At 35.5% G+C, this 22,673-nt stretch overlaps 3 protein-coding genes across 6 annotated transcripts; all 3 read right to left on the bottom strand.

Annotated features, from left to right (window-relative positions):
- Nucleotides 1-158: 158 nt before the first annotated feature.
- LOC140841453 (uncharacterized) lies at nt 159-3,563 on the bottom strand. The gene is made up of 6 exons (XM_073208905.1): nt 3,372-3,563; nt 2,632-2,719; nt 2,302-2,366; nt 820-888; nt 601-650; nt 159-502 (listed from the first exon to the last, which is right to left on the bottom strand). Exons 1-6 carry the CDS (start codon nt 3,444-3,446, stop codon nt 391-393), a joined length of 459 nt encoding a protein of 152 aa, XP_073065006.1. The 5' UTR covers nt 3,447-3,563; the 3' UTR covers nt 159-390.
- Nucleotides 3,564-8,024: 4,461 nt separating this feature from the next.
- Nucleotides 8,025-14,329, bottom strand: LOC140841451 (probable pectin methyltransferase QUA3). Of its 4 annotated transcripts, none has more exons than XM_073208901.1 (7): nt 13,685-14,329; nt 11,872-12,075; nt 11,656-11,791; nt 11,224-11,485; nt 10,685-11,059; nt 10,398-10,493; nt 8,025-8,454 (listed from the first exon to the last, which is right to left on the bottom strand). In XM_073208901.1, the coding sequence occupies exons 1-7, from the start codon at nt 14,114-14,116 to the stop codon at nt 8,241-8,243; spliced, it is 1,719 nt and encodes a 572-aa protein (XP_073065002.1). In that variant the 5' UTR covers nt 14,117-14,329; the 3' UTR covers nt 8,025-8,240. The 4 variants fall into 4 exon arrangements, with proteins under 4 accessions (XP_073065002.1, XP_073065001.1, XP_073065003.1 ...); XM_073208900.1 differs by having other exon boundaries at nt 11,581-11,791; nt 13,685-14,328; XM_073208903.1 differs by having other exon boundaries at nt 8,357-8,479; nt 11,581-11,791; nt 13,685-14,328.
- Nucleotides 14,330-19,318: 4,989 nt separating this feature from the next.
- On the bottom strand, nt 19,319-22,673 carry LOC140841450 (COP9 signalosome complex subunit 1-like). The gene is made up of 6 exons (XM_073208898.1): nt 22,194-22,673; nt 20,862-21,182; nt 20,577-20,693; nt 20,414-20,499; nt 19,855-20,089; nt 19,319-19,733 (listed from the first exon to the last, which is right to left on the bottom strand). Exons 1-6 carry the CDS (start codon nt 22,596-22,598, stop codon nt 19,548-19,550), a joined length of 1,350 nt encoding a protein of 449 aa, XP_073064999.1. The 5' UTR covers nt 22,599-22,673; the 3' UTR covers nt 19,319-19,547.

Here is a 22,673-nt window from a genome sequence, read left to right as displayed (position 1 = left end):
AACATTCAACCAAAGGATATAATTATTGTTTCTGTTTTGATTTTGGAGTTTATATGAACAATTGTATTGAAAATATTTGTAATTTTTTTATGTATAGTTTATTTTGTGGAATTAAAGTAATATAATAATTTATAATTAATTTATTCAGAAAAAGATGCATGACGTTCATGATCAATTTTATGAGACATATATTCTATCATCCCGACTCATACAAAAGTACTATTTTTATGAATCACATCAATTCGCCTCGAAATTGACGTACGCTAAAATTAAACCAACAAGTATATGATATGAAAAACATAATTACAACTATAGAATCAATTTTGCTTGTCGAAAATCTTGAATGCAACACATTATTTATCCTTTAGATCCATCACACAAAACTCTAAATTATGAAACTCTGGTTCCTGTAAGTTCAACCTGGGCGACCGCTTCATTCATGGCATCTATAACATCCATCTTCCCCCTACCGACTGCCTCATCCATGGGAGTTCTCTCGTGTCTGATTATCGTCCAACGCATAACAGATTTCAGAAACATGCAAACTGTCCTATCATTATAAGAAACTAAAACACAAGAGGCACCTAGGAGATCACTCACTTGTTCAGAAATGAGATATCCGCTCCCGCTAGAATCAAAAGTTTGACAACCTACAAGGACAGATTACGGAATTGAGACATGAAAGCAAGTGATTTGAAACAGAGAGAGCAAATGGATAAATGTGATTCCCACTTCAAATTACACCAGGTACACCCTACTCTCGACACAATTTTCAAGGTCATCGCGGGCATGAAATGTATAATGTGCTGCAGATATTACCTCAATGCGGCCATTGAGACAAGCCCAATGAAGAGGGGTGTTTTTCTCCATGTTACAAGCGTTAATATCCTGGATTTCAAACAAAAGGCAACTCATTTTTCTTTTTATTTGTCACAGCCAGAATCAATACATAATGCAGGTGGAGAAAAGAACATATGCACATACTTATAATATACATGTCATTTTCATCCCAAAATTGCCCAAAGCATACAATATTTTCACTTCAAGTTTCTCTAATTCAGATTTTCAATGCCTCCATTATTGTAAAACCCATGAATCTCTTTAAAAATGATCACTGATTAGATTTGTGGTTCAAAGCTTCAAATTATTAATCTAAAGATAATTACTGGATTGAACAACAATAAAGATTGCAAACATTCAAAAGGTAGCCAACCTAATCTTGCTCACATAAAACTCTTCCATAGACCATTCTGTACTCATATATTATTGTATCCAACCACGAACATTTTCTCTTCACCATCCCACATCATCCTCACTCATTGGGAATAATCAATTTCGGGGAAGCACCCATCAAGAGTTTAGGTGGTCACTAAATTGGCCAGAGAACAATATCATCTGTTCGGTGGACAGCCTCTAAACTCATTTGTCATTGAATATCACTGAATTTGGGGGTTGTAGAGAATCGATGCTTGTGTTTCTTGAGTTCTAATCGCGAAGGTGAGTAAATGTCTGCTTTAATATTAATTTTAGATTCAAAATTTTGAATTCAGTTTGTAGCCAGATCCAAAATTTTGAACTCAGTTTGTAGCCAAATGCTGCTATTTTTTTGGCAGGTTTCTACACCGCCTTCAATTATCTAAATTGAGATAATCAAGTACATCAAGCGGTTCTTGTCTTCCATGACTTCTATTAAAGTAATATAGACTATTTTGGATTAATATTGTTATGATTATCGAAGTTCTTAGATTTTAATTTTGTTTTAGATGTAGACCGGCTGAGCTTGCGGTGTACCAATGTCACCAGCTGATCTTGCGGTGTGCCAGCGTTTTATTTATTTTCGAATTCTTGATCTTTTTACATAGTCGATAGGGAGAAGAATTCATGTATTTATAAGTCATTGCAATAGTCAAGCAGAAATTTTCTTAAAAGTCTAGTGCTAAAAGATCGTGAGGTTCTCTTCTAAAACGAGCCTCAATTTTCATCATCGATCAATCGACCACATCCACAATTCGAGACCAAAACTGCCAGGTGCACTACAATTAATTGAATCACCTAAAAATATCCAAATACAGGTTAGACATAGAGTTACGTCAGTTCCTTCAGTTATTTCACCACAAATTTACTTCTTCTAGTCTAAAGAGCAAACAGCAAATCCTAACCATACACGACGACAAGGAAATATTAAAAAGAAAGGAATAATATCCCACCATAGAAAGTAAGAGCAGCAAACAGAAGAACAAACAATCAAGCCTGTTGAGATGAGTAATCAATAGTATTAAAACAAGGTCAAGGCTCTCTCACCACTCCATTGTGAATAAGATACTCTACAATGTTTATATGCCCATTTGCTGAAGCCATATGCAATGCTGAACATTCCAACAGGAGGCAGAATAAGGAAGTTGCAGAAAACAAAACAGAAAAAAATTTGCAACCAATAAGCTGACACGAAAAAAATTGAAGGGTAATAGGATGAAGACCATGTCAAAGAGAATTTTGTGACAAAAAATAAACTTGAAAAAAAATTAGTATTTAGTGTGAAACCAATACCTCAGCTATGGAAAGATTTTAGTACAATTCAGTGTATAATTCAAAAATCATGAACACACATGAAAATGGATACTAAATTATAACCTGTGCGGCCTTCCGAATCCTTAGAATTTAAAGAAACACCCTGGGATGCTATGCTCATGAGATCATCGATATCATCATATCTAGCAGCCTGCGAAAATATGCAAATAAACTAGTTTGTTCAGAACAACCTTTGAACAATAAAACATTAAACATGCAAATGGCGTGAATACTTGGAAATCGAGATCCAATCACAAATGCAGTATTTTAAGATTTTTGGGAAACTATTGAGTAAACAATGAAATAGCTTACAAAACTCACCGTCCTAAGATGTCATTTGCCGAGCTTAATTTAAGCATCTATTTGATTGCTGATTTTTTCAAAATCCTATAGAATACTAGAAACACTATATGTGGCAAGCCAATAAACCCAACAATATTTATGCCACGTATTCCAGTAACAATCAACGGAAAAATTAATAAATAAAAAAATCAATAAAGGTTTGCCGCAGAATCTAATACACCTTTCAAGTTTTTAAGAGGTTTCTACTCTTAAATAAAGCACCCCTTCACAATTTTGAAAAAAAAAATACAGTATAGAAATATAGGTTCTTTCCGGCATTGAAAATCCTAGCATTGATCCATTTCACACAAGGACACTTAATCACAGAAAAAACGCAGAACCATAAACAACCAATAATCAATCAATCAATCAGAAACTCAACGTTTTGACGCGAACTTTACTCGTTAAGCTGAACAAAAAAAAAACAGTGGAAATAGATATGTAGAGGTGGAAAGGAGCACCTCGAGCAAAGCGTCGATGGCGTCGGAGGTCGTTTCTGGTGGCGGCGGCTGCTCGGCTTTGTCCGCTGCTCCCATTTTCCTCCGGCGAAACTGAATCGATTGAATTCACTTTTGATGACTCCATTTTGGGCCGTCGGATTTTAATGTCTGGACTTGGCCCAGCCTCAAAATTTCTACTGGGCCATGCACATGCATTTATAAATTTTCTATAATATATCGTACTATAAATTTTGTATCATACTATAAATTTTGTTATTTATATTTATACCCATATATATTGGTACTCAACGAGCTATTCGAGCACACGCGTTGCATGTATATACAAAAATATATTTATATCAATATTTTTCGCTATTACGTTACGAATTTTCTTGAACGTAAATATATCGGGATATTCGATAATATAATTTTATTCATTTGTTTTTATTGTCAAAATTATACGAACAACCAAGTTCAAAAGGTTTGATATTAACCGCGGTCAGATTGAAATGTAGTGCCTCGATTTCAATCTTATCTGAAAAACTATAGAACATTAAATTTATTATGCTCGTGTGTGTTGGAGAATTAGATTGAATGGGACCATTTGGCATGCAAAAGTCAAATTATTGAGTTATTTTCTGAATTTTAATTTAATTTAGATGAGTTAGGTTTTATCTACGATGTTTTAGGGTTACGCTTGGATTGATTGATTTGATCAATGACTTTTAAAAAACACCGATATTATGTATTTGAAATTCACCTCAATTACTATTGAAATTGTGTAACTTGATGAATTCACCCCAAATTCATCTATCTAAACAAGTATGAGAATTTGAAATCGATGGATTTGAGATCATCACTGAAAAACTTAAAAACATTTCCCCGTAAGATACATACAAACCTAATTCTTGGATCCAAAATTTGGAATATGAGTTGGATTGGCATAAAAATGTAAAGGACATACATAATCCAATAGTATTGAAAACATATTATAAAGCTCGCATCTTATATTTACAGATGTCAAAACAGGCAAGTGAAACATGTCGGTCGGTTTTTAGCGGGTTGGAAATTTACCAACCCAATCCATCTAATATAAGTGGTGGAGCAGCGCGGATTGGACCAACAGACCTGGTTAATTTTTGTGTGTAATTTGATGAGTTGATAAAAAAAATATAATTATTATTACTGATATTGGATCATGTGAAATTATAGGATAACAAATATTTTAGATTTAGAAATATTATTTTTTGACATATAATATTTTTTAGGAAGGGTTGAAAATTGTTAATATTTGAAGAGGAAGAGAAGTATTGGGAAGAAGAATGGAAATATATTTATTTATTTATTTTACTATGAAAGTAGAATAAGATTCTTCGAACTTCAAATATGCCATTTATTTTCCTCGGTTCAATATCAAAAGAAAAATAAGCGAGAAAGCGTCCCTCTTACAACTGTGATGCACAATGTAGGCGATTATGGAAGCTTCAATTTAAGGAAAACCGTTGTTAAATTAGTGTTTGGGCTAAAATATTTAATTATAGAGGTCCAATTTTAATTATAGGTGCCCAGATTAAATCATACATTCCCATCAAGTATAGCAGATCAATCTCTATCGATTTAAACTGATCACGAGGCGCTGAAAGGAAGAGAAGATCGTGGGCTGAAAGAGAGATATCGTAGGATGAATAACGGAAGAACATGGATCATGGGTGTGGGGACTCGGACGCTAATCAAGTTCTTAATCATTATTGAGACTAATTAATCAATTATAAAACAGGGTCTAATTTTTTTTTAAAATACAAAGCGGAAACGTAATGTAATTTATTCAAATTACATATTAAACATGAATATACAAATCTTGTGTTATCTACAAAAATTCGACTAGGTTCAACTACATATCAGTGCTGAATCTTATGTTGCTTCGAAGCCCGGATCTCCACGCTATCTAATCTTCTCTCATCCTCTTCTTGACCCTGATCCAGCCCCACCTGTTGTCATGCACACAGACAAAACAAGACAACAGCCGGATAACTCCGGTGAGATATAAATATCCCAGTATAAACAATGTATACATGCAATCATATAAAAGCATATGCAAAAGCATATATAAGCAATATTCTTAACCTGTATCAAATCAGAAACATAAATCAATATCAAGCATTCAATAATCATGAATGATATAAACAATGTAAATCAACATGTCGTATCAGACTCAACTCAACCGACGCGTCGTCTCAGACTCGACTCCACTGACGCGTCGTCTCAGACTCGATTCGACTCAACTCTAACCTAGGGATCCCGATGTCTGGATATAGGTAATTATATCGAATCTCAGTCGATAGGAATGAATCAATCCCTAAACGGCATCGATATAATTCATATATCAGTGTCTGGGCGAATCAGCCGCAGAATTGACGAATCAGTCAAGAATTAGGCGAATCAGCCAATAACCAGACGAATCAGCCTGTAATTAAGCGAATCAGCTTAAGTTTAGACGAATCGGTCAATAACCAGACGAATCAGCCTGTGACTAGGCGAATCAGCCAATAACCAGACGAATCAGCCTGTGACTAGGCGAATCAGCCAATGACTCAACGACTCAGTAATCAATACATGCATTCAGTATCTAAGCAAATCAATCGATGACTAGCGAATCAGCAGTCATTACATGCAGTGGCTATAAATCAATAGACTACAATCATAAGTCTCATCAATTGCAAATATCAATGCAATAAATGAAAGTATGTGATTTAGGGAGACTCGAGTCAAATCTCACTCGAGTTGTGCAATCCCAACTCAACATTAATTTATACATTTCTTTCTGATATTCTGACTCTGTCGAAGTCTCGAACTCAAAACCTGTCAATATCAATCTGGCAATGACAATACCAAAGAGTATACTCGTTCAAATCAATACTGGATATAAACAGAATTCAATCAAATTCTTTTTCAATAACATAATGTCATAATCTCAATATATCCGGCGCTACCATATCAGTCAGATATCAATCCCAACATCTTGTACTCGATAACAATTCAATTCTGATATCAAGTCGAATCCAAAACTATTCCGAAAATCATAACAATTCCATAATCAGTCCGTTTCTTAATCTGACTTCGATTCTACGATGTCTAATACGTCAAGAACAACATATACGAGTTCCATTCAATTCTGACAATATCATAATTTCAAAGCATGTCAAAATTGTTCTTGTTGTAGCCTACGTCGATAAGAACTCGATACCGAAGTCAGATTCAAAATCGGACGGGCATATTTCTCGCAAAAGGCGTAAGGATTTTCTTTCTTCCTCCTCGGACCTTTTCCTCAATTCTGAATCAATTTCGAAGGAATTACAGCAGGATTTTCTTTCTTCCTCCTCGGACCTTTTCCTCAATTCTGAATCAATTTCGAAGGAATTACAGCACTATATATATCAATGCATGCATGTCCTGAGGTGTCACAATTTTCGCAACACACGTTGCACCGCGGGTGCGGTACATGTCAAGACCGCGGGTGCGGTACATGTCAAGACCGCGGGTGCGGTCCTGCACCGCGGGTGCGGTAATACTTGCACCGCGGGTGCGGTACATGCAAGGGCGCGGGTGCAGTGTTGCTTCGGCAACACATTCTGAAATTCAAAATAAATGGCCGCACATTATCTTATATCGTGTCTCCGTTTACCCTTTCGTAATCACGTTAAATTATACGTCAATAATCCTTGATTAACAATGATTAATTCTCGGGCATTACAATGGGGTAATGGAAGAAAGAATCGCACAGTTGATAGGAAGAAAAAGGATCGGCCAACACAGAAAGAAAACAACAATCTCTCGCACAACTCCACGCAACTCCCTGCAGAATTCTCATACATTTAGTCAAGTTTTTTCATGCTTTTCCAGTAATATTTTAGCATTCTCGTACATACTCTAGCACTATATTGTTATATTTTTGTGATTTCTTATTGATTTGTTGGTACACAATCATGTTTGGAGTTTATTTCATCACTTTATATCGTCATTTCTTTCGTTTTGGTGTTGTATTAGTTCAGGAGACTATAACGAACGGTCAAATTTAGTGTCAATAATTTTTGTGATATTTAGAAGTTAGATTTTTATTGTTTTTACGCAAAAATACACATGACTTACCCGCATATCAAAATATTGTGCAAACAATTAGCGACGATAATATATATATATATATATATATATATATATATATCGTGAATATAATTATGTAGAAAATTTGACTCAAATTTTTGATATGACAAGAAATAATATTCTAATATCTTATTATTTCCATCAAACTATATCTTAAAGATATTAAATATATTTAAATAATAGTGATATAACTCTTCTGAATAAGTACAACCTATATAATAGTGATATAAATCTTCTGAATAAGTACAACCTATATAATCACTAGATTATCCTATCATATTTAATTTTTCAACATACACATGGATCTCGTTTAAGGTTTATGCAGCAATCTGGCTCAGCGTCATGGGATGTTGACTTTTTTCACCTCTGGAAACGATAAAACCAACTAAAATTTCAGATCATAGGATATGACAATTCTTCCCTCCGACAAATTCCTATGGCCCTTAAATTTGGAGGCTAACATCAAATATATTATCGACACAATCAAAAGATGTATGAATATTCAAGAGTCAGAAATAAGGATGCTATTTCGATATAGATTAAAAATAAATATGTAGGGCTTTTTACAGTGTCTTTGTCCTATATAACAGCTACCATTTTGATGACATAAATGAGACAAAAAAGTAAAACAGAGGACGTTTTCTTGATGCTTTGGACTGCCATTGAACTTAAATGAATCATCAAGGAACTTGCTTATATAGGATAATCATACCATCAATATCATTAACAGTATCAGGAAGGAAGCTTCCACAAGTTCTTGTGTGCTACCAGAATTCTCTCTGTTCCGTGTGATTCGGATTCTTTCTCGTGTATAGTTGGTTTCCATCTAATCGCACGAGCGATGCGAGCTGCTTTATCAATCACTTCTGGTGAATCTCGAATGACAACCGTGCCTTCAGGACGTAACATTCGATCCATTTCTACCATCAAATCCACAAGGTTACACCTGCATTTCAATCTAGATGATTAAGCTGGTGCAAAAAGAAGACATCCCCGATTGGAAGAACAAACAAGTCCAAATGAATGACATCAAATTTCTGTATGGAGGTATAATGCTTCTGCTACTTTTACAAACAGAAAAACAAGTGAAGGCTCAAATTACGAGCAAGTCTTCTTAGGCTTTAGCTATATTATAGCTTGTTTGTGTCATGGAGACTTATTCCCGAGCAACCGTTCGAAGTCGAGTGATTATTTCCATTAAAAAGTTGGGCATCTATAAATTTGTCTCTCAATCACGCAAGAGATTAATGCTCGATGTCATAAAAAAATCTTAAACCGCAAAATAGAAAATTGATCTCATAGAATCATTTCCAGGAGAGAATAGTAAATGCCATAGAAATGTAACTGCAATTGTCTCAAAGTATGGGCTAATTAGATAAAAAGAAAAATGAGAAGGAGGCTCGATACTTATGCTAGCCGCAGAAATCTTAAAAATGGCAAATAAACAATGGGACGAAGGGAAAGAATTGCCAACTGTAATGTACACACTTTAGAAAACACATAATATCCTGTTGGACAGGACTCTCAGAGACATGCATGTTGGATATACCACTAGGAGTGTCTAGGAAATTAAAATAAAAAAACGGAGACATGTATCAACACATTTATGGGTATATATCCGGACTCCGGTACATTTTGGTCACTGTTGGGCAGCAATAATTGCCCATGTTGGCAGAGCTACCAAAACGCAAGACTTGGACTGATGTTTGATTAAATAATAAGTGCTCCATCCTATGATAAGTATCAAAGCCAAAATCACATATTTGATTCCCTGGCTTGCAATTTAGTACAATTTTTCGAAGGTAGATTACTGGGAAATGATAACTGTCTTTGCAAGAAAAGCGATCAAAATATGATGTTTAAATTACTGCACAATAGATTCGAGATTGCATTTTACCACCATCTATTACCAAGAAAGCGGTTGATCTTACAATTACACCAAATTATTTTCGAACTTTCTTAGTTCTTCGGAAATATATCAAAATTTTGAAAGACATATAATCACATCTCTCTTGTGTTTCTTATTTTTTTTAATTTTTTAATTTTTGATAAAAAAACTAATTTTATTATAATATTTTGAGGTTACACCTAACACCATAGGCGCGGATAAGTAATCCGCCACAACGTTACAAGAAGATTATTTAAAATTTCAGCTCTATGACATCATCACACAATTCTCACGACCATACAAATTTCCAGTCCCTAACTAAATCTGAAATACATAAATGATTGTACTCATGCAATTCTAAACCACTGCATCCAATTCTTTTAAAATTAAAAAATTGATTACTAATAACAACTAAATAAATACTAGTTTTCATTACATAGTTAAAAGTCATTTAGCCTTTTAACTTTTTTCTCATGAGTTCTTCGATTAAATTGTATAAGAATGAACAAGGAAGATCAATACCGACAACTATCATGGTCTACTTTGTTCAATTTTATTTGAAACTTGACAGCATTTATAATTACTAAATTTTTTAAGTTTTTTCGAGCATTAATTACATGCACGCATATGCAGTCGAAAAGTCTTGTTTAGTTATGTGCCTAAATTTAAAATAAAGTAGAATTAGTAGACTAATATACATTAAACGGTGCACATCTTAACAAAACTTTAATATTTTTCATTCATAAGAAATATGTGTGTGTGTGTGTGTGTGTGTTGTGTGTATTTTGTATGGATGTGCCTACGTTGTGTCATGTTTAAAAACTTCAAAAAATTTGTGTCAGTCACATCCATGTTGCGTCTTATCTGTGTCCCTGTCTGTGCCGGTGCAACAGGGATAGCCAAGTATCACCCAGAAGCAGAAAATGCACTTGAAATTTTCCTAGGGTGGTAAAGAGCCAACAAATAGTTAAGTTGAAAAAAGTGCAAAAATAATAACATACCTGCTCTTTCCAGAACTAGGATCCTTTATAAGAGATTCTATAGCAGCTACATGAATTAGATCGTAAGACCGAGGATAAGTGGAAAAAGGCTCACACCTGCATGCATCATCAGCCACAAGCAAGATTCAATTCAACAATCAGAATAGCTAACACTTAAAACATGCATATAGTGCATCTCAACTATTGCATTGAATGAATTTACTCCTGATTCATCTACCTGACTCTCTTTCACAAGCCTAAACAACGCCACAGAAAAATGGATACAACATAGAGTTGATTCTACTCACCAATCGTGGTAAACTCCAATAAGTCCACGATCATAAATGACATCAAGAGTCGAAGGCTTGCGAGCAGGGACGACATTCATCACCCAAACAGGATCAGATGTTATTGCTGCAGCAAAACCTCCAAAGAATGCATTCATGTCCATGACATTTCGTATAGACGGAGTTCCTAGTTTCAAATTTAGCGAATTCTTGTAATAAGCAACCCTTCTTACCCATCTTCGATTATCAGCTTCAAACACATCCATTCCATTCTTCATGACACTAGCCCGTGAAGGAGCCTTTGTCAATCTATCGGGCCATTTTGGAATCATCCCAATAGCAAAATTTCCCTTGGCAGATGTTATCCGACTCACACATTTTTTCAACTTGAAAGACCTGCACATTCATTTACTTCAGTCCACAAAATATAACTGTCGAAAGCTAAAACAAACCACGTCACAGAAATGAATGTGTCATTTGCAAAATTATGAAGTTCAGGATCACCTGTCAGTCACACAATAAAAAAACACGGAACATTAAGACTGCATCATGTGCATTACCATGCAAAATTTGGATCAACAGATTCTTCACAAAAATGAAGTCCAAATTCATTCTGATTTAGAGTACATGAATCCCCATTAGTCTTTTTCCAGATTGCTGTGTTTCCATCCACAACAATGATCTCATAACACAATGATCTGGCCACAGCCTGCAGATCATTCCATTCTTTGTCTTGTTTTTGCCACTGTACAGGGGGGCCAGAGATGACTAGGAAGCCTCCTGGGCGAAGTAACCGATCAACTTCAAGAAAATACGTGGCATCTGAAAAGTAACAAGTTTTCTGCGTTAAAAAGAGGAGATAGGTTACAAAATTTCAATAAATGATATCATAAACTTCTAAGATGACAAGGACTCACTGTATGCAGTGAAAGGGATCAAGCACCGAGAACAGTGCACCAAATCAAAAGAGAAAGCAGGAAAAGGGAGTCTACTAGTGCCAAGCATTGCAACAAAAGCTGGTACTCCTCTTTCCAAAGCAAATTGTATCTGTGCTTTGTGTGAATCCCTTGGAGCAAAAGAAAGAGTTAAAATCTCTTCGGCAAGCATATATCCACCAAAACTAGCAACCTGCAAATATAATGACCATCAAGATATTTAAAAAAGACAACAATAATCAGTAACAATATGAAAAGATGACAGTTTATTACCCCGCATCCCATATCAAGGGCGGTTCTCAGAACTCCACCAGCAATAGGGATATACTGCTTAAGTTTCTCGATATATTGTACTGCTCCATCTGGGAACATTGTGCCACCTCCAGGGAAAATGAAATGTGGACCTTCCTTTTTCATCCATCCCTGGTGGCCTTTCCTTTCCGCTATTTTATCGTAAGGCATATTATCATGCCATATCTGTATATAAACAGATATCAGTATACAGGCCAAATTCAAACCTTCAATTGTTTTGTGTAAAATATGAAATGTCGAACCGCGTTCATAAAGGATCTTATTGAAGGTACTTAAAGGGTGCTCTGCTTCGCTACAGAAGATATGTTATCTGTGGAACTTTTGAAGTGTCTTTGGCGCTTACGAGGTCTGTTCATTATAAATATGCTATAAAATTGGTTGAATTAAATCACCCATTACAAGTTACAAGGTAATATTTAGTCAATACTTAGATGCTATTTAGTCAATACTTAGACGCTAATATGGACAATTCAAAGCAATTTATTCACTAAAATTAAGACTAGGTCTCCCAACTTTGTAAGAAGCTTATATGATCATACCATTTGAGCTTATGTGATCCATCTAAAATCCCGATCAAACTCTAGTAAGCATCTTATAAATAAAATGTAAACACTGGTTCATAAAACAAAAAAAAAAAATCTTCCACCAATTAACCTTCTGCATTGAGTCTCCTTTTTTCAGTCCCCCCCCCCCCCACAACCACAATAGGAATAACTACCAAGGTGATGCCTTCAATTTTTAGACCAAATAGTTAACTTACCTCCTTTGGATTTGAAACTATCTTAAGCTAGAAATAATAAAGCTCAACTGCCTCTGGAATACACATTCAGCAAACTGTTACATATACACTAAATCTAATAGTGGATCAAACTCGAATTTTTTCCAGAAGACCAAAATTCTACAAACAAAAAGAACACAACAAAAAAAGGAATAACATCGGATAAATCTAGCAGACAAAATTTAATTGGTCTAATTCGAGACCTTAGAATAAACATTTGTCACTTTATCGATTCTGTAAAAGCGACAAGAGCAGTGATGTTATTATTGACTATATTGTCTAATAGTTCATTACAGTTCATATAAAAGAGTCCAAGGCAACAATATCTAATGGGGAAGAGAATCAGAAAGAACTACCCATACATAACATTGAGACAATAAAAAAATACCATATGAAAAGAAGCCAAATTAAGATCAACTACAGAACCATGCCAATCAATCTACCAGAACTAACTCACAGATACAATCATAAGATCCGAAATTCACAAAACCATAATACAATGGCAAGATTGAACTTTTAACTTGTGCCCGAGTTCATCAAACTTGTACTAAGACCAAATTCAACACCACTTTATCAGATCCACAACCTTCAACCGGTTAAGAAAGCTCAAGACACAAGTCCATGTTAAAGAAAATTCAAGAACTCGAACTCCGATTGTACCGACTCATTTCCTATTTTCTCACACAGTAAACAAGCTAATGAAACCTTATAGCAGTTGACGCAGAATACAACCATTTATTAACCCACCTTTCAGCTTTACAGCTAAAAAAAGTGCACCGGAAATTCTAAAAACTTTAGCAATTCATCGAACCAGCTAGATGCCAAGAAATATGCAACATCACGTGGCTCATCAGCATTTTTATTTTCATCTTTTTCGATTGCATAAAGTTTAGTAAAAAAGCTAAAAAATCAACACCAGACAACCACACTAACTCTTCAGCATAATCAATGAAATCAACTAGAAGCCAAGCCATATATTCACAAAAAAGCTTTAACCTTGTGCAAACTCTCCGGCCACTGAACTGGCACCCGATACCCATGAGGCGGCGGGATCAAACACAGCGGTGTCTCCTCAAATGGAGGGCAATGCCTTTCCCTGTAATAATTCATATCCCGACTCAGCTGACTATTGATCCGCGGATCCTCACAAGGCATGTGATCAACCATCTCCGAAGGACAGGCATCGATCGGTGCCGTGTTCCGACCCGACTCCACGAGCTCCACCAGCCTCCCGCGATGGCGCGGATCAGACCCAGATGACCGGAGCAGCGTCCGACGCCCAGACGCCGCTAAGGAATCTCCCAATGGGGTGAATACAAGAATGAAGAAGAGCAGAACCGCCGCGAAAAAAGTGGCGGTTACTATATCCAGCAGACGCCATTGTCGCGAAGAACGCGTCTTGGAAGAATGGAGATTCAAGTGACCCATCAAGACTGGTTTTACAGAGTTCAAACAGAGCTTCAAGATTTCATCAAACACACGAATTCTTGAAGATCTGAAGTTTGGGAACTGTGGTAGTGAATCGAGAAACAACTTGCACCCAATGTGGAAGGGGAAGTGATATGCCACCAGCAAGTGGAGGGAGTACAATTGTTTCTGCTTAACGTACAGTCTTTCTTTCGACCATTAAATGGAGTCGGCAATGTAAACCTTTGTTCTATTATCTTTCATATCAAATCATTTCAGATTAGGTATCCATTATTTGAAATAAATACAGATATACATGTATATATAGATAAAAAAAAAAATCAAACATATATTTATTTTTAATGTATAATTATTAATAGATTTTTAAAAAATTGTATAAAGTTTAGTAAAAAAAGCTAAAGCATATTAAAAATGTTTTAATAAATAAAATACTACCATATTAAAAAAAATGTATAATTATTAATTAGATTTTTAAAAAATTGCATAAAAAGTTTAATAAAAAAAGCTAAAGCATATTAAAAATATTTTAATAAATAAAATACTACCATATTAATTTTATGATAAAGATAATTTTATAATTGATACCCCATGGAAGACAGGCCCATCAAAGGCCCCATTATCTTGGGCTCATCCCTAGCCCAAGTGGAAAACAAGTCCATCAAAGACCCAGGTATTCTCCTATAAATACCAGGTTTGATTGTTCAGTTGATTCATTCACTATATTGTTTTCAGCAGCGCCCTTAGCTGCTCCCCCCATATACCCTCAGTCTCTGACTTGAGCGTCGAAGGGGCTACGCCAGGACACCCACCTGGCCCCCTCCTAACGGTCTTATTTGTGATTTCAGGCTCAGGGTAATTTTGAAGCCCGTGTCTGGATTAGTGACGCTTGCGTGGATCGGACCCTAAATTTCTCGTGAGTATCAATAATAATTAATAGAGTATAAATATTTATAATTTCATTATTTTTAATAATAATGATAACAATAATTTTTGAGTAGTTGTTCTTTTGAAATTTAATTAAGGAATTTTTTGACAATTATAATTAATTTTATTCAATTTATTTTTCATTTTTCTGCCACCAATCATTTGAACATAACAAGCATATCATTTTATTCATATAATTATTTGAGTAGATATCTTGTGAGACGGTCTCACGAATTTTATATGTGAGACGAGTCAACCCTACTAAAATAAAAAGTAACACTCTTAGCATAAAAAGTAATATTTTTTTATGGATGACCCAAATAAGAGATTAGTCTCACAAAATACGACCCATGAGACCGTCTCAGACAAGTTTTTACCTAATTATTTCATGGAAAAAACTTGTATGAGACGGTCTCACGGGTCATATTTGTGAGATGGATCATTTATTTGGATCACCCATAAAAAGTATTACTTTTTATGCTAAGAGTATTACTTTTTATTGTGAATATGACTAGGGTTGACCCGTCTCACAGATTATGATCCGTGAGACGGTCTTACATGATACTTACTCTTATTTCATTCCAAATTAAAGTTAATTTCATTAATTGCTTATTCCATTCTAATATACCAATCATGGTATAACATCTATCTTTTATAGAATTTTCCATATCATTTTTCTCAAAAACTTTATTATAAGTCAATTAGTAACATGTGTAATTCTTGCTGCTTTCCCAGATAGATCAAGCATTTTCTTCGTTTTAATTTTAGGTTTAATATCATATTCTATTTCCGAAGATTGAAATCTCCGATAATATTTTAAACTTGTATACTTCTCTAGTCTAACCTACTTAAATTACACATTCTAAGTTTGCCTCAAAATTCATTAAAAGATTGATGAAAATACCTCTTTTATTCCCTCATATATCATTCACTAGCTATTACCCTATTTGATTAATTTTGAACACATCTTATTTCGTTGAATATCACTTGCTTTCTTCTCCATAGCTTAAGCTATTTTTATACATATCACATTCCTCCTTTTATATAAAATTGAGTGATAATCTTTTTTTAAAAAAAAAAACGGGATATATAATATTAAATAAAATATGGTATAATTACTGACGTAATTAAGTAGGAGAGGGGGAGACCCTTCTTAGTAGACCAGACATGGAAGCAGCTTCTCTAGAAAGAACGTGGGCAACCTATTTCGCTGATCTAAAAATAAAAACAAACTGACGTAAATAAATGTTATAACAAACGACACGAAGAAAATTCTCTAACCAGGAATTTATAATATTCTACAATTAACCCTAGCCTAGACTCCTAGACTACAATTTAAAAGATTGATATCATCACATAAATAAATGTTTAAATGTGAAATAAAATGGGATATTTATACGTGTAATTTAACCATAAGATTTTAAAAATTGGCAATATAGAAACGACTTTGTTTGGAACATGTTGGATAAATGAATAATGAAGAGTGAAGAGTTGTATAGGGAAGTGGAATGTCTTAATGTGGCTTGTCCCACATTGAGAAAATCACCAAATGAAGTTTCCCTAATAAGCTCCAAGTTGAGACAAGGGTTTGGGCCCCAAGGGGTACCAGAAGTTTTTAGAAAGGAGAAGACGCTAATAGGCTGTGTCTCGGTGAAACACACGTGCGCTCGTCTCGTCTCGTCTCGGGTCGGTGCGGTGCGGTCTTTGACCAAAGTTAATCTTTTTAGACCAAATTTATTTGGAAGCTAAATTTTAACTCAACATGGATGCACAAGAGTGCATGGTGCATGCACTCGGACAGAACTGGGCACGCGGATGCGCGCATGTCACTGGAATGTGCGCATTCGTCCAGAACAGGGCGCGCGGCCACGCAGCTTCTCGCGCGGGCGCGCGCGCGCCCTACTGTGCGTGCGCTGCACAATTACAGTGTGTCGCGCGCGGCTGCGCACGCATCGCTGTTTCTGGAAAAGTGCGCGTCCATTGGTATTAAAAGTGTCTCCTCTTGGCTGCTTTTGGCCCAACTAGTGTATCCCTTGCCTAGAAGTGTGTCTCTTCTTTGCAACCGGTCTGAAGAAACATGTCTCTTCAAAGCACCCGGTGATCATCTATAAATAATCCCTCCATTCATTGTCCAAGGCTGCTGAATTTTCATTGCATTTCTTCTCATATTGCTGCACTCAATCTCGTTTTTATACTTGAAAGATTACTGCAAATTTTGTTCGTTGAAATCAAGAGTTTGTTGTGCTACTACTCTTGATAATAGTCGTTGTATCTTAGAGACGACTGCCGTTAACGTAAAACACTTGTATACGGGCAATATCGTCTTGCGGATAAATGATTTATCCTTGCCTCGACTGAAAGACTTGTTGCTGTTCCAAAATTTCGAGAAGGACACCAGGTACAAACAACAGAACAAAAGGAGCAAACCTGCAGAACTAGTAGTTAAATCAGCCATGGCACTCATTGAACGTTGGCAAACAGCAAACAAATGGCTAGGGAACAATCGGGCGCAACGCAAACAACAAGTGCAAGCGAAATCGAGCAAGCCCTCGAAGGGGTTTGTGAAATGCAAACGTTGATGCAACTGTTTTTTCTAGCTCACGCATGTTTTGGATGCATTCTTCGAGAGACTCAAGGCCATGTAATATCGGCTATGCATGGACGTACTCCTGGAAATCATCACCCTTCTACGGCGGAAGCGTTGAGATTTAGAGAAGCTCGTAGCTGGCTTGCAATGTAATGGTCGAATCCGATGCACGTACAAGTAGTGGTTGCTGCACTCAATTGTTCATGCTCGAATTCTTCTAGCTTCGGATTAATAATAGATGATTGCAAAACATTAGTTTTGGATCTACCAAGTTGCAGTTTCGTCTTCACTAATAGATCAGGCAGTCCATGAAATAGTTAGGGTCACTGCTTCTATGTCTGGTCAAGTAGGTCGGAGAGCCGTACCTTTTATGAGGCCAACCAATTAGCGGTTGTCTCAGGGTCCGGCCCAATAAAAGGCCCTTTATATACATAAATAAATAAATAAATATATATATATATATATATATATATATATATATATATATATATATATAATTATCTTCGATCAACAATATCGCAAGATAGACTAAATGTGCCAACTATGTTGTCGATTGAGAAAGAAATTGTCCGACAATTGGATTACACGGATTTGATAAATATTTTCGCCTCTAAAAAACTAGACGAGTAGTATTTATGTAGTTATTTTAAATATTTATTGAGTTGTTATTGATGTAGTATATTGATTTTGATATTTTTATGTATTTATTAGTATATTTGTTATTTGCAAATTGAATTTCATATTTATTACTGCAACAAGAGGGTCCGTTTTTCAATTTTCGTTTCAAGTCTCATTCAACACAGGTACGACTCTAGGTCAGACAAGTTCGTCACCATTCTTTATTTCAGATGTAATCGCTTTTGATTTATAGTAATAAAATATCCATCTTTTATTAAAAAAAATCGGATTAATAATTTTTTGACATAAAACAAATTTTTCCAAGCTGCCTTATATTAGATTTATTTATATTATTTTTTACGTTATTAAATAAAATGATCAAGAGAACTGCGTATTGATATTATATTACAACGAGTAGTTTTTCCTTCATAATCTACAAAAAAATTAATTTTTTTTAAAGAAATATAAATATGTTTTCTCATTATATTAAAATAAATAAATTGTGTTTTAGAAAAAGAGAAAGAAATGAATAAGTTGTTGATAATCGTAACTGTCAAAATTAGATTGATTTTCAGAAATAATTAATTTGTTAATAATGATTGTTATAGTCAATCATAAAGAACTTTTGGTATCTACAAATATTGAGAATAAAAAATAGTTGTTTTTTTTTACAAAGAAATACATGTATATAGATGGAGACAACACGTACGAAAAAATAGTCAAAATCATGTGTTCCATATCATGAATTGCAAATTGCTACAGTTATCGAAAGAGATTGGCCAAAGACCAATAATATCCATAGTGGAATACCAATTGAGACGAAGCACCAGATTTATTTTACTACCAGAAAATTTTTGAAATATATTTTCACTACCAGCTACATTTTTTAATATAAAGACAATTGCATAATCATATGAATCGGTGTGATCTAGTTAAATTGTTTTATATATATATATATATAGAGAATACTATCCTATAAATGTTGGGTGAAAAAATTTGGACGTGATCAACAGGAGATGAGGAAAAAAATTGCAATCAGACATTTGTTTACCAACAAATATAAGAACTGTGTAAATAAATCAACATGACCCGAAATCGAAAATTGACAGGCAGGGCTATGAATATAAGATTAAAATATTTGAATGTAAACTTGTGTGATTGATTGATACAATGCCCATGGCAACCCCTCCTCCCCCGTCTCCACGAAATCCCGATAGCTCGGAGTGACAAAGCCGCATCCAAGCCATTTTGCTTTCCATGTAACCTCAAAAAATATGGGCCTCTCTCGTTCTTATAAACAAACTATACATTTCCATGCTTGCGAGCTGCTCTGAGGTTATAATCATGTTTGATTAGGTTTGCTCTCAAAAGCATGGCTCTCACTCCACGATCAAATTCACAGCCAGTCTGCAGGACACGTTGGAAAGTTCCTTTCCTCAGATCTGCATGCCGAGCATATAGAATTTTGTTGTGGGAGTCAATCCGTGCCTGTAACAAAATTGGACAATTGTTGCAAATTCCAAACAAATCTGAAACTTGTATGTTGATCTCAAACATTGGAAACCGAGTTTAGATCGGTTAAATCACCTGCGGATTTGGTGTTTATTACCTGTATTTGGTCATTGGTAATGAGAGCTTCGAGCTCTTTCTCCAAGCCTGTAACAGTTGTGTTGAAAGCATTCGCCATCATGTGCAGATCAACAGAGACAAATGGGTGAGTGTACTGGATAAGAGCTTTGTTGCGAATTTGCTCGTATAGAGTTTCCACATGGTCGTGTAAATGGATGTCGAGTAACAAGTTCGCCTTAAGGTTTCCAAGATATTCAAGGCAGGAAGCGTAGTGGCTGAAAAAAACAAAAGGAAAAACAATTATTGGAATCAAACCAGGGACTAGATGCTATAAATCATCCACGAAGATACTGAAAATGGAGGATTTCTGATTTTTAGTTGTTTTATATTTGAATAAGCAACCAGATTGCATTTCAATTCTTAAGGATGCCACGTGCAACAAAGCCATTTACCCTGACTCTTGCGCCCTCTTTGTGTGCCTGAGCAGAGGGTGTACAAGGGTGGTGTAGCATCAGTGTCGCACAATGGAAGCCTCGGGTTTCTTGCCCTTTGATGCATGTGTATGTATACACCATTTAAAGGCAACAAAGTCTAGTTACCTGGTATAGAAATCATTAATTAGCTCCCTAATTTCAGGTACTAATTCCAAGAAACTCTTGAAGTTACTGTTGTCAATGACTTTGCTCTGCCAAATAGAAATATTCCATAAATGAGAAATTTATGGATGCATAATTGAAAACAACTTAAGCACTGTAAATTTGCCTTCAGTTCTGCACGATCAAAACTTGCAAGTGCGCAAAGACCACCATAGGTTGCAACATCTTGAGGTGCAATCACTTCTGTGAAGTTATTCAGTAGTTCATGACCAGTTTCTAAGAACTGCAAGTAGACAGGACACTGTTAGAACAACTAAATTTAGCCATAGACATGTATCAGTACATAGTTCGTTCTTACTTTTCAGTTAACATGGACAAGATGATTTCATGAAATAGAAGTTTAAACTAAAACTATCATTTAATTTGTAGGAAAAATATTCAAATGGCATGCCTTTCGGGCAGCAAGCTTATACTTTTTGCCTTCCAAATGAGCCAAACCAGCGGCACAACGTAATTTTGCAATTGTAATGGTGTCTGAGGCATCTTGACTTTGCTCAGCCTTGCTAACATAATTAGTAACATGTGTGAACTGGCCCATCTCAATGCTAACCAAAATTGCATTTAGACACATATGGATGATATGTTTGGATGTAGTGCAGTAGTCACGCGTGCGGACATAATTTTTGAAAGCTTCACCAAGATGACCATGTGCATAAAAAAAATCTCCAAAATCATTATAACCCATTCGAATGCTCTCTTTGATCAAATTTGTCTGCAACATAAATAATAAGAGGTAAGAAAAAAGGGCAAAATACAGATCAGCTGTACAGAAAAAAATGTACACAAGTTTCCATTACACAGACAAAAAAGTAAAAAATTTGGACTAGTTGACTGAGAATAAACAATTTAAAATCAGGATTTAGGAAGGTATATTGACGGTTGGGGTTAGAAATATTCATAGAGTTAAATCTTGAGCCACTGCAAAGATAGGATTTAAATAAAATGATTGAACAAATCAGCAACTGGCACTTTGACAAATAAGCAGAATAGTTTCTCACATTTGTTACTTCTAGGAATCGAACCACTGAATCTGACAAACTATAAATAAAACTCAAATCATACCATAGTATGTCTTGGAATATTGCTAATAAAATAAAAATTCCTTCGACTCTAAAAACAATTTGAAAAAATAAAATGACAAATAGTTCAATGTTCACCAAATCTTTACACCACAAAAAAGAGTCAGGCTAAATTTACAGGTAACATTCAGAACAAGACAGTTCCAAAAGCCAAGGATGTTATATGTACTTATCAGTAGGTAAACTATGCAATAATCCTCCAAAAATTATAAAAAAGCAAGAAACAACCCAGCACCCCGTACAAAGAAAAAACATGAAAGAACTCAGTAAATTGACAATACATGAAGAATCAAAGCTAATGTCAATTATTAACACAAGATCCAAAATACACTAAGATAAAAATGGATTAATGTTCTTGCATAGCTCCAATTGCAACACAGAAACACAATACACTTGTCACGGTGAAAAACAGAGTAGTATCAGCAATCTGTGTATTTACATCAATCAGACCAAGATTGGGTCACTTATTTTTCAAACCCAATTGGAAAGGCATCGATAAAAACAGCTTGAAAACCCAATAAGAGTGTTAAAAGTAAAGTAAACCCAAAAAAATACAAAAAAAAAAAAACCGAAGAAAGAAGCACCAAGTAGTAATTTCTTGTGTGCTCGAGTTTAGCATGCGATAGAATGTAAAATTACGGTACCCTGTAAGCATTGAGTTCATTCTCGAGCTTCTCCTTCCGAACATCAGCTCGTCGGTCAACCGCATCGGCCCATCCATTATCCGGTCCATAATTCGGGCCCAACCGGCCATCAATCTTGGCAACCACCTCCCTGAACAGCTGCGTGTTCTCCCCCTTCTTAATCTCATCATACGCCATTCTCAAAGCCTCTAGCTGCATCGAGGCGACGCCACTTTTCTCAGCAATAAACAGCAGCCGAGTGATCTTCGTGCGGCCGGAGTAGAGCGCCGCGTAGGCCTCGACGTCGAGCTGCTCGCGGCTAATGATTGGTCTGTGACGCTTCGAATCACCGTCTAAAACGGCTCCATTGACGCAGATATCCTCGTCCTCGATCATCGTTCCCGCGGCATCATCTTCTGCTTCCATAGTAAACCCTAAAACTGGAATTAGCTAGGGTTCGTTCTTCTTTTGCTCAGTTGCATCAAATTGTGCGTGCGAAAG

The sequence above is a fragment of the Primulina eburnea genome, chromosome 9 (genome assembly GCF_022965805.1).
Source record: "Primulina eburnea isolate SZY01 chromosome 9, ASM2296580v1, whole genome shotgun sequence".
Classification (NCBI taxonomy): domain Eukaryota; kingdom Viridiplantae; phylum Streptophyta; class Magnoliopsida; order Lamiales; family Gesneriaceae; genus Primulina; species Primulina eburnea.
Note: the sequence above shows the minus strand (reverse complement) of the source record. Positions and strands in the feature narration are given on the sequence as shown.

What these genes read in the sequence shown, in the direction of transcription:
- LOC140841450 (XM_073208898.1), bottom strand. Translation starts at nt 22,598, where the DNA reads ATGGAAGCAGAAGATGATGCCGCGGGAACGATGATCGAGGACGAGGAT. An exon ending in TTGATCGTGCAGAACTGAAG is followed by an intron (nt 20,500 to 20,576) that starts GCAAATTTACAG and finishes TCTATTTGGCAG; the next exon opens with AGCAAAGTCATTGACAACAG. An exon ending in ATTAATGATTTCTATACCAG is followed by an intron (nt 20,090 to 20,413) that starts GTAACTAGACTT and finishes TGTTTTTTTCAG; the next exon opens with CCACTACGCTTCCTGCCTTG.
- LOC140841453 (XM_073208905.1), bottom strand. Translation starts at nt 3,446, where the DNA reads ATGGGAGCAGCGGACAAAGCCGAGCAGCCGCCGCCACCAGAAACGACC. An exon ending in ATCTTATTCACAATGGAGTG is followed by an intron (nt 889 to 2,301) that starts GTGAGAGAGCCT and finishes TTTGAAATCCAG; the next exon opens with GATATTAACGCTTGTAACAT. An exon ending in GTCTCAATGGCCGCATTGAG is followed by an intron (nt 651 to 819) that starts GTAATATCTGCA and finishes CTGTCCTTGTAG; the next exon opens with GTTGTCAAACTTTTGATTCT.
- LOC140841451 (XM_073208900.1), bottom strand. Translation starts at nt 14,116, where the DNA reads ATGGGTCACTTGAATCTCCATTCTTCCAAGACGCGTTCTTCGCGACAA. An exon ending in ATTGGAGTTTACCACGATTG is followed by an intron (nt 10,494 to 10,684) that starts GTGAGTAGAATC and finishes TGATGCATGCAG; the next exon opens with GTGTGAGCCTTTTTCCACTT. An exon ending in CCTAGTTCTGGAAAGAGCAG is followed by an intron (nt 8,455 to 10,397) that starts GTATGTTATTAT and finishes ATTGAAATGCAG; the next exon opens with GTGTAACCTTGTGGATTTGA.